The 15,882-nt window shown below is 37.3% G+C and overlaps 1 protein-coding gene across 1 annotated transcript; it reads right to left on the bottom strand.

Annotated features, from left to right (window-relative positions):
• Positions 1-5,876: 5,876 nt before the first annotated feature.
• On the bottom strand, positions 5,877-15,308 carry LOC104220824 (calcium-dependent protein kinase 21-like). Its single transcript, XM_009771779.2, has 8 exons — positions 14,165-15,308; positions 12,601-12,744; positions 12,358-12,510; positions 8,480-8,592; positions 7,782-7,949; positions 7,557-7,684; positions 6,482-6,581; positions 5,877-6,403 (listed from the first exon to the last, which is right to left on the bottom strand). The coding sequence occupies exons 1-8, from the start codon at positions 14,910-14,912 to the stop codon at positions 6,329-6,331; spliced, it is 1,629 nt and encodes a 542-aa protein (XP_009770081.1). The 5' UTR covers positions 14,913-15,308; the 3' UTR covers positions 5,877-6,328.
• Positions 15,309-15,882: the final 574 nt, after the last annotated feature.

Genomic DNA, 15,882 nt, shown 5'->3' with positions numbered 1-15,882 from the left:
AATACTTTGAAAGTATTAGAGGTACGAACTTTCTTTTCCTAAATAATGTCAAATCTTTCTAAACTTGAATTTGTAGCCCTGGATATATCAGGCAAAAACTACATGTCTTGGGTGCTTGATGCTGAAATTCATCTTGATGCGATGGGTCTGGCAGACACCATCAAGGATAAAAATCAGGCATCAAACCAAGACCGTGCCAAAGTAATGATATTCCTACGTCATCACCTTGATGAGGGCCTGAAAATGGAATATCTCACTATTAAAGATCCAGTCATACTGTGGAATAATTTGAAAGATAGATATGACCACCTGAAGATGGTCGTTCTTCCACAGGCACGTTATGATTGGACTCATCTAAGGCTACAAGATTTTAAATCTATCAGTGAGTATAATTCTGCTATGTTCAGAATTATTTCCCAATTGAAATTATGTGGTGATAATATTACTGATCATGATATGTTGGAGAAAACTTTCACCACTTTTCATGCCTCGAATATGCTCCTGCAGCAGCAATATCGAGAGATGGGATTTAAAAAGTATTCTGAACTTATCTCACATCTTCTTATAGCAGAGCAACATAATGGGCTATTAATGAAAAATCATGAAAGCCGACCTATTGGTTCTTGTCCATTCCCTGAAGTGAATGAGACGAACTTCCACCAAGCTAAACGTGGAAGAGGTCGTGGCCCCAGTCGTGGTCATGGCCGTGGTCGGGGAAGAAACCCCAATCATGGTAATAATAATGCACCAAAGAAGCCTCCTCACCACCAGCAGTGGAAAAGGAAGGAACAAAAGCATGAAGCGGTGCAAGCGCCAAATGCAGAAAATGCATGCTATAGATGTGGAGGAAAAGGGCACTGGTCACGTACTTGTCGTACGCCAAAGCACCTGGTTGAGCTTTATCAAGCCTCCCTGAAGAAGACAGAGAAAAATGCTGAAGCAAATTTTATTTCTGAAGATAATTTAGACTTCATGCATTTGGATGTAGCTGATTACTTTGCACTCCCAGAAGGAGAAACAAGTCATGTAATCGGTAGTGAATCTGTAGAAATGTAAATATTTTAATTTTTGTTATTTGTAATAGATAGTATGGTTATGTAATTGTTGTACATAAATAAAAGTTATGCTTTGATAATGATGTTTACTATAATATATTTTATTTATGTTATTTTGAAGAATATGGATAACCCTCAAATTATGTTTGGATCAAAGACAAATCATGAAGATATTTGTGTTATTGATAGTGGAACAACTCATGCCATATTCAACGATCAGAAATACTTTTCTTATTTGCATAAGGAAAAAGCAAATGTTTCAACAATTTCTGGTAATATAAGTTTGATTGAAGGCTCCGGAAGAGCCATAATATTTCTGTCTAAGGGAACAAAACTTATTATAGACAATGCATTGTTCTCCTCCAAGTCCCGAAGAAACTTGTTGAGTTTTATAGATATCCGCCGAAATGGGTATCATGTTGAGACAATAGATGAAATGAACAGGGAATATCTTTGTATTACAAAGAATATTTCTGGCCAGAAATGCATTGTAGAAAAGTTACCAACTTTATCTTCTGGCTTATACTATTCAAAAATTAGTACAATTGAAGCACACTCTATCGTAAACCAGAAGTTTACGGATTCAAATACTTTTGTGCTTTGGCATGGCCGTTTGGGCCATCCCGGATCAATAATGATGAGACGAATTACTGAAAATTCGAGTGGGCATCCATTAAAGAACTTGAAGATTCTTACAAATGACGAATTTTCTTGTGATGCTTGTTATCAAGGAAAAATGATCACTAGACCATCACCAATGAAGGTTGGTATTGAATCCCCTGCCTTTTTAGAGCGTATACATGGGGATATATGTGGACCTATTCACCCACCAAGTGGGTTGTTTAGATATTTTATGGTCCTAATAGATGCATCTTCAAGATGGTCTCATGTGTGCCTACTATCATCTCGCAACCTGGCGTTTGCAAAGCTATTAGCCCAAATAATTCGATTAAGGGCACAATTCCCAGATTATCCTATAAAGGCTATTCGCCTTGATAATGCTGGAGAATTCTCATCTCAAGCTTTTGATGATTATTGTCTATCCGTTGGGATAAAAGTTGAACATCCTGTAGCTTATGTTCATACTCAAAATGGCCTTGCAGAGTCATTTATTAAACGCATGCAATTGATAGCAAGACCACTACTTATGAAAACAAAATTGCCCACTACTGCTTGGAGGCATGCTATCTTGCATGCAACATCACTTATCCATCTCAGACCGACACAATATAATAAATATTCTCCGTCACAATTAGTTTTTGGTCATGAACCAAACATTGCCCATCTACGAATTTTCGGATGTGCTGTATATGTGCCAGTAGCACCACCACAACGTAGTAAGATGTGACCACAAAGAAGGATAGGAATATATGTTGGGTTTGAATAACCCTCTATTATTCGCTATCTTGAACCATTAACAGGAGATTTATTTACTACTCGATTTGCAGATTGTCGGTTTGATGAAACAAATTTTCCACAATTAGGGGGAGAGAAAAAGGAAATCAAAAGAGAAATTGTGTGGAAAATTTCATCATTATCTCACTTTGATCCCCACCCTATATGTAATCAGGAGGTCCAGAAGATCATCCATTTACAGAATATAGCAAATCAAATGTCAGACGCATTTACTAATTTGAAAAGGATAACTAAGTCACATATCCCAGCAGAGAATGTGCCTATCCGAATTGATGTCCCAGTAGGACCATCTACTAGCATGAGAGATAGTGAACCTAAAGCACGCCTGAAGCGTGGTAGGCCTTTGGGTTCTAAGGATCGAAATCCTCGAAAAAGAAAATCGACAAATGATCAAAACGATACTATGAAGGGATCTCCTGAAGAGACCCAAAATCTGATTAGTTCTGAGATTCCTGAAGAAATCAATGAACCCGAAGCTCATGTGAGTGAGGAACTTTTAATAAGTTCGATCAGTGATGGGATTAATTTAAATCGATCTGAAATAGTGGTAGATAATATTTTTGCATATAATGTTGCACTTAATATTATGCAAGATAGTGAGGATCTTGAACCTCGATCTGTCGAAGAATGTCGACAAAGATCTGATTGGCCAAAATGGCAAGAGGCAATTCAATCGGAATTGAAGTCACTTGCTAAAAGAGAGGTCTTTGGACCAGTAGTCCAAACACCTGCTGGTATAAAACCAGTTGGTCATAAATGGGTTTTTGTGCGAAAAAGGAATGATAAAAATGAAGTTGAAAGATACAAAGCTCGCCTTGTTGCACAAGGATTCTCACAACGACCTGGAGTCGATTTTGATGAAACATATTCACCTGTTATGGATGCCATAACATTTCGATATCTCATCAGTTTAGCACTACATGAAAAGCTTGAAATACATCTAATGGATGTAGTTACAGCTTATCTGTACGGTTCACTTGATAATGAAATTTATATGAAAATCCCTGAAGGATTTAAAATGCCTGAAGCAAAATCTCAGGAAATGTATTCAATCAGATTACAAAGATCTTTGTACGGTTTAAAGCAATCTGGGCGCATGTGGTATAATCGCCTTAGTGAATATTTGCTGAAAGAAGGTTACATAAATGATGTTATTTGTCCATGTATTTTTATAAAGAAAATGGCATCAGAATTTGTTATACTTGCTGTTTATGTTGATGACATAAATCTTGTTGGAACTCCAGAAGAGCTCCAAAAGGCAATTGAATATCTTAAGAAAGAATTTGAGATGAAAGATCTTGGAAAGACAAAACTTTGTCTTGGTCTGCAAATTGAACATTTAGCAGACGGGATCTTTATCCATCAATCTGCCTATACAGAAAGGGTCTTAAAACGCTTTTACATGGACAAAGCGCACCCATTGAGTACACCAATGGTTGTTCGATCACTTGAAGTGAATAAGGATTTGTTCCGACCTCCAGAAGAGGACGAGGAACTCCTTGGTCCCGAAGTACCCTATCTCAGTGCAATTGGTGCACTAATGTATCTTGCTAATGCTACAAGGCCTGACATAGCATTTTCTGTTAATTTACTAGCAAGATATAGTTCTTCTCCTACACGGAGACATTGGAACGGGATTAAGCATATATTGCGATATTTAAAGGGAACTCTTGATATGGGTTTGTTTTATGCTAACAAAGATAGTGCAAGACCTTGTTGGTTATGCAGATGCAGGTTATTTATCTGATCCCCATAAAGCTCGATCTCAAACCGGCTACGTATTTACATATGGAGGTACTATCATATCATGGCGCTCCACAAAGCAATCTATTGTTGCTACTTCTTCAAATCACGCTGAGATAATAGCTATTCATGAAGCAAGTAGGGAGTGCGTATGGTTGAGATCAATAATTCATTTTATTCGAGAAAAATGTGGTTTGGAATGTGAGAAAAGACCCACAATTTTATACGAAGACAATGCTGCATGCATAGCCCAATTGAAGGGAGGATTTATAAAAGGAGATAGAACGAAGCACATTTCACCAAAATTATTCTACACACACGATCTTCAGAAAAGTGGTGACATTGATGTGCAACAAATCCGTTCAAGTGATAATCCAGCAGATTTATTCACTAAATCTTTGCCAACTTCAACTTTTGAGAAGATGGTATACAAGATTGGAATGCGGAGACTCAAATATTTGAAACAAGGTTTTCATCATGGGGAGTAAAATACGCGATGCACTCTTTTTCCCTTACTAAGGTTTTTTCCATGGGGTTTTCCTTATAAGGTTTTTAATGAGGCACCTAGCAATGCGTATTACTAAATATGTGTAATCTTTTTCCTTCACTAGAATTTTTTCCCACGTGGTTTTTCTTAGTGAGGTTTTAATGAGACACATTATCTTTTAATGAACATCCAAGGGGGAGTGTTATAAATATATTATACTATGGATGTTCATTTAGTACTCCGTTGTAAATAATCTTCCTGAAGAAGTTTATCCATATGGGACTCCACCGTAAATATGTTTATCCATTTAGTACTCTATTGGAAATAAGCTTCCTGAAGAAGCTTATCACTTCGGTACCCGGTTATGGATAAATATTACCCTCGGTAGAAGATTATCCATACTGGGTATAATAAGCTTATCCATTCAGTACTCCGTTATGGATAGACATTGCTCTCAGTAGAAGATTATCCATATCTGGTATAGTAGCAGCTTACACAGCAGCTTGCAGTAGCAGCTTACACAACAACTTGCAGTAGCAGCTTGCGTAGCAGCTTACACAGCAGCTTATAACAGCAGCTTCCTTTCTTCTATAAATAGAAGAGATTTCAGTTCATTATGTACATCAATTTGAATTCGAATAATATATCAGTTTCTCTCTATACTTGTCTTTACTTTATAGTCTTTATTTTATAACATCTTTAATATTATTAACTTCCATTTGTCTACATCATATAAAATCAACATAAAACTCTTACTGGTTTGATTGTGCTGATGTAAATGAGCTTCTGTCTTGTTTTATAGAGTGTGTTTAGTAAGATAGCCTCAATTAGCTGGACGTAATGAATTGTTTGCTCGTGGTTGATTGGTTCAAGACATCAAGATAATGTTCATTATCCACAAAACCTCCAAATAAATTGTACCATTAAATGGATGACCTGGGATCAAATCCTCCCTCAATGCCATCTGGGTTGAGCATATCGCACAAGGCTTGCCTAATGCGGTTTACTTCCCCCGTGTGATTTGCAAGCTATTGCACAGGGAGCATCAAGTGTAGAGGCTACGGGTTTCCCTTCTTACCAAAAAAAAAACTTTGTACCATTAAGTTATTTCTTTCTCTTTTTTTGGTGGTTATAAACATGGTGTTTGAATCAGCCTATACGTATAAGACTATAAGTACACAAACTTCATATTATAACTTGATAATTAGCATTGTTAAATATGGAAAACATCCAAGGTCGATAAACATCAACATCTTAAAAACTTCACTAATGTCAAGTCAACAATCCTCTCTTTTTCAAGCATAATGCTAATTCCAGGTTGTCTTGTTGTAATCTGTTAACAAGGTCAACATGACAATATGATCCACACAAAATTACAATAGGGGATCAGACACATTACAGGAAAAGTGTAAATATTACCATTAACTTAACTATTCACACACTCTGCATTCAAACTCAACCTACAACCAAAATGCCTCCTTTGTACTCCAGTGCTTTCCGAAGATCGTTGAAGGATTGAAGAAATACCAACTACATCACCTATACTTCATCTCTCTTTTCTGTAGACGCCTTTCTATCATGCTGACTGCTGAACATCTCTGCTAGCGAGGGTATTTTTGTCAATGCACTAGAAAAGCTTCGGCTGTGGTTGTGTTCCACTTCTCATCATAGCACAGAACTCCTCATAATTGATCCTACCATCCTGTTTAATTTGAAGAGTCGGTATGAGATTAACATGCTAGAGTTTCAATGTCAAGCGTTTTGTTGTAAGACCACTTACATTATCAGTGTCCACCTCTGCAATTATTTCCTTTATGGTCGCCTCATCGCCCATACCGTACTCCTTCATGGCGCTTTCCAGTTCATCTCTCGTGATAAAGCTGAATAACATTAACAACAAAAAGAAAATGAATATGTTAGAAGAAGAACGGAAGAAGAACGTGAAATCGTGAGACTTAAACAGACCACATTTCACTTATACACTGTAGCCTCCAAGTGTAGAAACAGCCAGAGAGAGATCAATGTGTTAGATATTCCATTACAAAGGTTCGACTTTAGTTCTTGATTCTATAGACCATAATACTGCTAACTTTAAAAATGATTCGCCTTAGTGGTTCATGCTCAGTAAGGTTTCTTGATGCAACTACCATATATTAGACACTACGAGGGTCTATCTAATTCTGGAGTAAGGAGTAATTATGGCCGTATTAACCCCCAAGAGTGTGGCCTAGTGGTCAATAAGTGGGTTGAGAACCATGAGGTCTCAGGTTCAACTCCAGGTGAAGGCAAAAACAAATGATTTCTTCCCATCTATCCAAGCCTTGGTAGATAGAGTTACCTCGTACTTGTTGTTGGTGGAAGGTAGCAGATATCCCGTAGAATTAGTCGAGGTACGGGCAAGCTGGCCCAGACACCACGGTTATCAAAAAACATTGCAACAGAAAGCGACCGCCCTTTAAGTAAATGACACCTACTAACCACCTCTGGCTGATCCTACCCATAACTTGAGGAAGTTAAGCAATTAGATGGCTTAGGAGGTTTTCCTCTAATATCCCAATGGCTAGCGGCAAAAGGAATCACTTGGGAAACTCCAGACCTTATCATTTTATTATTTACCCTGTTGATGCCACAAATCTATCCATAATCCGCATAAAGGGATATGTCACTATATTTATAATATAAGATATGAATAGCAACAAGGACAAAACTAGGTTTTTCTTTTGCTTCTGAAAATAATTTTCCTTAATTATCTAGATTGGCATGTGGTATTTATGCTATACTCACCAAGACATTAATCAAGAGTTCATTCAGACAGTTTTAAAAACAAGAAGTTTTAATCATCTCTATGGACTTACCCACTGTGGTCCTTGTCGAAATACTGAAATGCTTTAAAGAGATGCTCATCCCTTTCAAGCCGATGTCTATGCATTGTTGCAGTAATAAACTCGATGTAGTCGATTGTTCCATTTCCATCCACATCAGCCTGAACGTTGAATCATTTACATGATAAACGTGTACAAATTCGGTCAGCGGCTAAGATTAAAAACAAAGTTAAATCTAGTCAAAGGCATCATACTTACAGCTTCCATGAGTTGCTTGACTTCGGTCTCTGTTAGCTTTGATCCAAGCCGAGCCAATCCCGACTTCAATTCTTCATAAGTGATTGTGCCACTATTGTCTGTATCAATGTTCGCAAACATAGCTTTTAGACCCTTAATTTCTTCTTCAGATAAATTTTCCGCAATGACCTGGAAAATTACAAATGTAACAGAACATCAAGAGGTTATAAATGCTGATATCAACATCTTGCTTTGACTTGTTAGAAATCCAAGTACACCTTTGCCTAATGCAGCAACTGTAATTCGTATACCTCTGCTAAATGAAAGTCAATCTACTGATATGAAGACATCTTGTGAAAGGAAATGAACATCAATTAAGACCTTATTCAACCACAAAAGACACCTTGTGAAGGGAAAAATCAGGTGGTGTTAGAAAATTTAAATAAAAAGAAAATTTCTCACAGAGTTGACCAAACATATAGACATTGTGTAACACCTTCCAAGAAAAGATGAAGTTAGCATGATTATAGTTCTACTTCCAACATCAAGTGCGTAGAAAATGCTACATCTTCTAAATAATTCAGTATGTACGGCATATCTGATATCATTTTTGCTACTGAAAAACCAGTAATGATAGTCAACGATTCTCATTTACAGTAGACTCAAAAATACTAAAATCATCTGCTGTGCCAAAATAAGAATGCAATATTAGATTGTACCTTCAATGCAAGTTTCTTGAGCTTGTTCATTGCTCTGAACTGTTTCATTCTGGACAGCACTGCACTGTCTATTGGCTTGTCTGATGCTTCTCCCATTCGAAGCCATGGATGTTCTGTAGAAACAAGCACGATGAGTGCTAAGTATTACACAAGCAAGCAGAACTTAAATGCAACATATAAAAAAATTAAAAAGAAAAGAAAAGCTGCAAGAAAGCAATGCCTCTTGCTTTCAGTCAAAGACTTAAGAACCTGGGGAAGCAAGCTGGAGGGGGGTCTCTCCCAAAGGTGTGGTTATAAGCGGTCGATGAAGGTAGAACAAATACCATGTCATACCAGGGTTAAATTCCAATAGAGGCAACAACAACAACAACAACCCAGTATAATCCCACTAGTGGGGTCTGGGGAGGGTAGTGTGTATGCAGACCTTACCCCTACCTTGGGATAGAGAGGCTGTTTCCGATAGACCCTCAGCATTCCTCCCTCCAAGAACGCTCCACCTTGCTCGGGTGACTCGAACTCACAACCTCTTGGTTGGAAGTACAGGGTGCTAACCACTAGAGCAACCCACTCTTGTCAAAATTCCAATAGAGGCAAAAAAAAAGAAAAAGTTAAGTGATTTCTTCCCATCGGTCTAACCATAAAGGATAGTGTTATCCGATATTCGTATTGATGGGAGGATGCAGGTTATGCAAGGACCAAAGCAATAAGTTCATGATATGTGTATTTTAAACATGGTTATCACTTAATTGTGCTTTTTAATATGAATTCTTAACTCAATTTATCTTTTAACTATGGAAAATAAACATGGTTGGTGCATGCACCGAGTCTGGGTTAGTTTTTCCCATGCAAGTATCGAATGGAAAAATCGAGGTGCATGCAAGTTGGTCCAAACACCACCAACATCAAAGAGAGAGAGAGAGAGAGAGAGAGAGAGAGAGAGAGAGAGAGAGAGAGAGAGAGAGAGAGAGAGAGAGAAGGGGGAAGGTGGAGAGGAGAGGATCAATTCGACTTCCACAAAACCAAGAAAGACACATTGTGCATAGGGAGCTCAATGTAATGTTCTGACACCTTTCATTATACCAAAAAAAAAGGAAGCAGAAGACAAACAAGAAATTGTGCTGCTAGTGACTCAACAGAAGCATGAAATCTTGAAAAGAAATGAAGACTCAGCATTGAAATCCATCCAATGCCCATTCTATGTTACAAGCTGCCAAGTGCCAACAAAGGACCAGAACAGAAAGGTTTACTATGAAATATACTTGATAAGCTGTAAATATTATACTGGCTCAGTCTTCAGTTTGTTCCACTTTAGTAATGTCCATAGCTGTCATAAGTCAAAGTTGAAATAACAAAGCCATTCCTCTTCTAGTGTTACCAAAATCACCGATCCACTTAAAATGAGTGAGGACAGTTATCCATACTGGAAGTTTTATTTCACCATTCTTAGAGATTCCCTCATGATGGTCAACCCCCTCCCCCCAAAAAAAAGTATAGGTATTGAGTGGAAGATTACTTTGAGAGTCCTGGTCTTGGTTTCATGAGGGATTCTCAGAAATTAACGCATGAGAAATCTAATTAGTGAATTCAGATTCTTGGAAGGATTAGTTGTGCGTTACACAAGTAGATTGAAAATATACAAAGTTTGTACATGCTTAGTGACGTCCACTCACATTGGTAGGACAACGTTATGCAAGGCAAAGTGAAGGCATTGAATGTGGTGGTTAACTGGCCAATAGTGGAGGAATTTTGGGGATAAAATTCTATCATGTGTGGTTGGTGTTAGATAGTTCCTGATAAATACCCCTTATCTCTTCTCCCCTCCCCTTTTGATTTCTGCAACCTCGAATAATAGGTAGATATTATGCTACCCCTCCCCTCCCCAACGCCATATGAGGAGATCCGGTAATCTTAAGGATGAGGAGATGGAGCATGTGTAAACCACCAAGAGGGCATAAAGGTAAAAACACCCAACTTCTTATCCCTCACCTTCTAACCCCACCCCCTTGAACATCTCATTATTTCTTTAATTTTTTATTGACATGTATCAGTTGTTCTCGTAAAAAAATTGTTTCTTCTTTTATTTTTTTGATAAGGAAAAAAAGAATTATAAAAAAAATTGTTTCTTCCTTATCAATTGATAGTTAACCAATAAGTTGGAACTTGGAAGAAATCAATTATTGTCTCACAAAGACCAAAGATACAATATCAAATAATTTAAGTCTCAGTTGAAACAAAGTTGAGGTCCACTATATGAATCATCGATGAGCATTCCAGTATATTCAGTCTATGACTAGTACTTTGCTAAAAGATAATTTGTTTTTCAAAACAAACTAGAAACTCTTTAAAACTAGAGGTTCTCTATATCTCAATTTATCTCTACACAGCATACAAATCTCTACCCATACTTAAAAGGCTACTCTAAAACACAAAACCTAATGAATTGTACAACTAATTAAACCTTAGTTGAAACCAGTAGGTAGGCGTATATCCTATATGAATCTTTTGCTTTTATAGTATTCTGTTGATAGCTAAATTTGCATTGATTATGGGAGAGTATAGACCTTTTGAGATAAACTCCCTCCATGTGATTTTTAGTTTTACCTTGTCCTCTTTTAGACCTCAAGTGTTTTATGAGTTTATGTTTGCCTTCGCGAATGAGAATTCGAGAACTTGTCGGTTGATCAGGTAGCTTGCTCTCTGGTCTTTCATTGATCTCTTCTACCCCTCAGCCCCTCACACTATGACAGATGCGTGCTTATACATAAAGTTTATGTGGAAAAAAAAGAAGCAAAACTGAAAGAGAGAACCCGCTTTATTATGATGCTCTAGTTACCAAGATAAAAAACAAAGGAAGAGCGAGGTATGATTCCTAGTTCGTAATCAATAGAAGATACCAAAAGAAGAGCTTTACCCAATTTAAAGAATGTAGAAAGATGTGAAAATTGTGTAGATATATTGGCATATTCCGTGTAGTAATACTTTATGTAAAGGGTTGAGTCTCAGAATGGGCTTGCACCCTTTACCGGAAAGAACTCCTATCGCGCCCTTTCTTATTTTTATATGGATTCACCGATCAAAAGATTTCTTATATGGACCTATATTCCTAATTTTCTTCCAACGTGTACTATACTATTGGGATTCTTTTCTACTGAACCATATAAAAAAACTACTCTTTTTCATCTTTTCAGCATTTTAGTGTTGAATAATGCATGTGGAGGTCTATGTATAACATGACCAAATCATCTAAGGCGACTTTCTCTCATCTTATCCTCTATGTATACTACTTGCACTCTCAGCATGATGTGATTATTTCTAATCTTGTCCAGAACTGTATCACCGCACATCTGTTTTAACATCCACATTTCTGAGAACTCATGTTGTAGATAAGTTACAGTCTTATAAAACATAGCTAGTCACACCACTGTTCTATAAAACTTGTCTTTAATTTTGGTGTAAATCTTCCAAGCCCAAAGAACTCCATTTCAGTCATCTTATCATTTCTATGTGTGACGTATTCATATATCAAACCACTCTCTTGGATAAATGCCTTCACCAGATCACTGTGTTTGTTAGTGAAGCAGATCCATAGTATATCCAAAGTTAACACCAAGAGACAAGCGATATTATACGAAGAATGATAATGTATTTAGCTCTGCTATAGTCAAGACAGTGATTTCATCAATGTCTGTTCTGGTCAAAGTCAACTGGAGGAGGACTGCAACTTATACTCATAAGATAAATACTAAATGCATAAGAAACTTTAAACATGAATTAACCCTATTACATTGAAAGAAATATGGATGTAATGTACAACGGCAGAAAGAGAAGAAATCACAGCAGTAACTTTTGATTACACAAAGGGGAAAAGAGAGAAATACCAAGAACTTGTGCTGAAGTCATTCTCTTCCTTGGCTCCTGCGTCAGCATTTTTCTTATAAGGTCCTTGGCACTATTTGATATGGATGGCCATGGATCACTTTGAAAGTCAATTTCTCCTTTTAGTATGGCATTAAATATTCCCTTTTCAGTTTCTGCAAAGGATTTGGCAAGAGACATAATAGATAAGTAGAGCAAATAACAGTAAGTACACCATCTTGTTAAACTTTGATCGCCGTCCTTACCAGCCCAAAATGGAGGCACGCCGCTGAGTAGAATATACAAAATAACACCTGCACTCCATACATCTGCTTCCTTCCCATAACTACGCCGCAATACTTCAGGGGCAACATAATATGCACTACCAACTATATCCCGGTACACCTTCCCTGAAATTTATAAATGAAACATAAGTTCATCTAATGTAGATCCTTAAAAGAACGGTGGAGGAAACAAAAGCAATTGAAGTCAACTGTGGTAATGATCTATGCGTAAATATTCAAATAGTGGCACAAGTGACAAGACAACACATGAAATAAAAGCGTTAAGAACAAATGTGCTATATTGAATGGGGATGCATGTTAGTAGTTCGTGAAAATCAGCAATACTACACAGCACCTAGAGAAACTTAGATCACAAGAGAAGAGGATGTGCTGTAAAGTATACCTATCAGACAAAAGAAAAAAAAGCGCGTGAAACAAAAACGAAGGTACTCTGTTTCATTTTTGTTTGACACATAGTGGATTTATCCTGACAACTCTAACACTTAATCGACGAGTAGTATTTTTGTTCGACTGTCCCCTTCCTCGGAGATACTTAAACCCTTCAAAGGTAATCCTGAACGGAAGTAAAGTAAGTCTTGAGATATTTCACTAATCAAGTGCCTTCGGTACACATCAACAAACTTGTCTCTCCAGTAAATGAACACTTGAACAAATGCACTATGCAGACACTTTGGCAATCTTGTAACTAACACATTGCTTCACCTGGAAACAGGATTGATCACTGATGAGAGATGCTCTAACAATAACTTGCATTCTCGGTCAAAAAGTTTCACTTGCTCACTTTCACTACCCACAGATGACAGCAAGACAAAAGTTCGGGTTTAGTACACTAGATTGAGTCATGAATACAGCATAAAAGCCATCTTAGGTTATTGGAACTACGATAGCAACTGCAGCACTGGATATGGAAATTACAGCTCGCCTAACTCTTTTGATAGTCTATAGGCAATACTTCTTGCTTTGATGGTAATCATTGAGAACTTGCGTGATTGGACGGACCGATGTAATTCTTGTTTAGCTAACAATTGAGAATAGATCTTCAACAAAGTTTTTTTTATGACCGTGGTGTCCGGGTCAGCTTGTGCGCACCTCGACTACCTCCATGGAATATGTGCTACATCCCACTAACAACAGGTATCAGGTAACTCTGTCCACCAAGGCTTGGACATATGGGAAGAAATCACCTACTGTTTTTGCATCCGCTAGGATTTGAATCTGAGACCACATGATTCTCAACCCACTTCATTGACCACTAGGCCACACCCATGGATGCATCTTCAACAAAGATTTGCTTAACCAACAAGCGCATCTTTATACTCTACCCTAATCATATCTTTACTTTTTGAAGATAGATACTACTTTTAGTGTCCCAGTAAAGACGTTCTTTTCATCATGCATTGAGAGGCACGTTCAAGCAATAAAAGTCATGAAAATATAAAAAGATAACATAATATTAACAAACACAAAAGTTTATTCTAAAAAACTCAGCTATAATGTAATTAATCTCGAGGGGCAAGAAACTGACCTTCTTCAATGAAGACAGAAAGTCCAAAATCGGTTGCCTTGAGCTTTGCATTTTCATCCTTACTAGTCAGTAAGAAATTCTCTGGCTTAAGATCCCTATGCATAACACCCATGAAATGGCAAATGTTAACAACATTTGCAATCTGTCTAATAATCTCAGCAGCATCCTTCTCCGAATAATATCCCCGAGCAATAATCCTATCAAACAACTCTCCTCCAGCACAAAGTTCCATCACGAGGTGCACTGAATGCCTATCCTCATACGCGCCTTTAAATTCCACGATATTTGGCTGGCCACTTAAATGCTGCATAATTTGAATTTCCCTCTTGATATCCTCCCTATCATTCTTACGCACAAGCTTCCTTTTCAATATAGACTTACAAGCATAAGGGTTCCCCGTGGAATTCTCAGTACAATGATATGTCACTCCAAACTGACCCCTACCTAATTCTTTCCCAAGTGTATATTGCTTCCTAATATCTTCAAAAGGCTTTCCTAATATGTTATTCAAATGGGGTCCTTGCATTTGATCTTGGGTTTGTGCCGGCTGCGCGGTAACAGTATGTGCTTGTGGCTGTGGGCGTGGCTGAGGCTGAGGCTGAGGTTGAGGCTGTGGCTGTGGCTGATATGGCCTTTCTGGTTGATGTTGTGGTGGCTTCTGATATTCTTGATTAACATTTCTTCTTGTTGCCCTATACCCCCCATTAGCACCTTCTTGTCTATACTTCTTGCTAAAACAACCACCCATTTCTACAGTTTATGTGAGCAAGATTGAATTTTTGGACTTTAATTCCTCAAGAAATCAAGAATTTGGGGGGTTTTACAGAGTAAAAGATTGTAACTTTGTGAATGACTAAATCAAGATTCAAGATTGTTGGATATACTTCTAGCTAAAACAACCTCCCATATATCAAGATTGAATTATTGGATTTCATTTCTTCAAGATTTTACAAGAAAATCAAGAATTTGGGATTTTATAGAGATGAAAAGTTTGGAACTTTGTGAATGACATAAAATCAAGATTTAAAGATTTGAGGGGTACAGTACCTAAAGATACTGCACAGATCAGACAAGGGCAAAGACTTGAACACTATACATTGACTTGATTAAGCTCGTGGAGTTGTCCATAGAAATGCTAGTACTTTAGTTTGATTTGTCAAAACTTTGTTTGTCAGCTTTTCGACTTTTTTTTTTTTTTTTTTTTTTTTGTCTACTACCCTTGTTTCCTGGGGTTTTCCCCACTAGTGAAAAGAAATGCAGATTTCGTGTGAAAAAAATAGGTAGGCCAAGTGGTTATTTATTTAGGGTCTTTTTAGCAATTTAAAAGTCAAACTTAACGGTGTGTTTGATTCGAAGTAAAATGTTTTATGCACAAAATATTTTCCTCTAAAATAAGTGTAATTTTCTTATTTAATTTTATGACGTTTGGTAAACAAACAGATAATATTATTCCAAAAATATTCATATATAATCTAAGCAAACACTACCAAAAGTAAGGTATAGGCTGGGTGAGGGATTGGTAATGAGGAGTCAGATGAGGTCAGGGAGTGTGAATGGGAGGCGGGGGATGGGGATCGGGTGTGTGCCGGGATAAGGGGATAGAAGACAATCAGAGGCGGAATCAAAATTTGAAGTTTATAGGTTATGAATTTATCACAGAACTCATAGCTCGTCTTAGTTATTGAGCTTGTAATTAAATATTTATATATACTTAATAA

Source organism: Nicotiana sylvestris, chromosome 9 (genome assembly GCF_000393655.2).
Source record: "Nicotiana sylvestris chromosome 9, ASM39365v2, whole genome shotgun sequence".
NCBI lineage: Eukaryota > Viridiplantae > Streptophyta > Magnoliopsida > Solanales > Solanaceae > Nicotiana > Nicotiana sylvestris.
Note: the sequence above shows the minus strand (reverse complement) of the source record. Positions and strands in the feature narration are given on the sequence as shown.

Excerpts from the sequence above, each read along its gene's own strand:
- LOC104220824 (XM_009771779.2), bottom strand. The coding sequence starts at position 14,912 with ATGGGTGGTTGTTTTAGCAAGAAGTATAGACAAGAAGGTGCTAATGGG. Across the intron at positions 8,593-12,357 it reads GACTTCAGCACAAGTTCTTG|AACATCCATGGCTTCGAATG; the intron begins GTATTTCTCTCT and ends TTGTTTCTACAG. Across the intron at positions 7,950-8,479 it reads TCAAGAAACTTGCATTGAAG|GTCATTGCGGAAAATTTATC; the intron begins GTACAATCTAAT and ends GTAATTTTCCAG.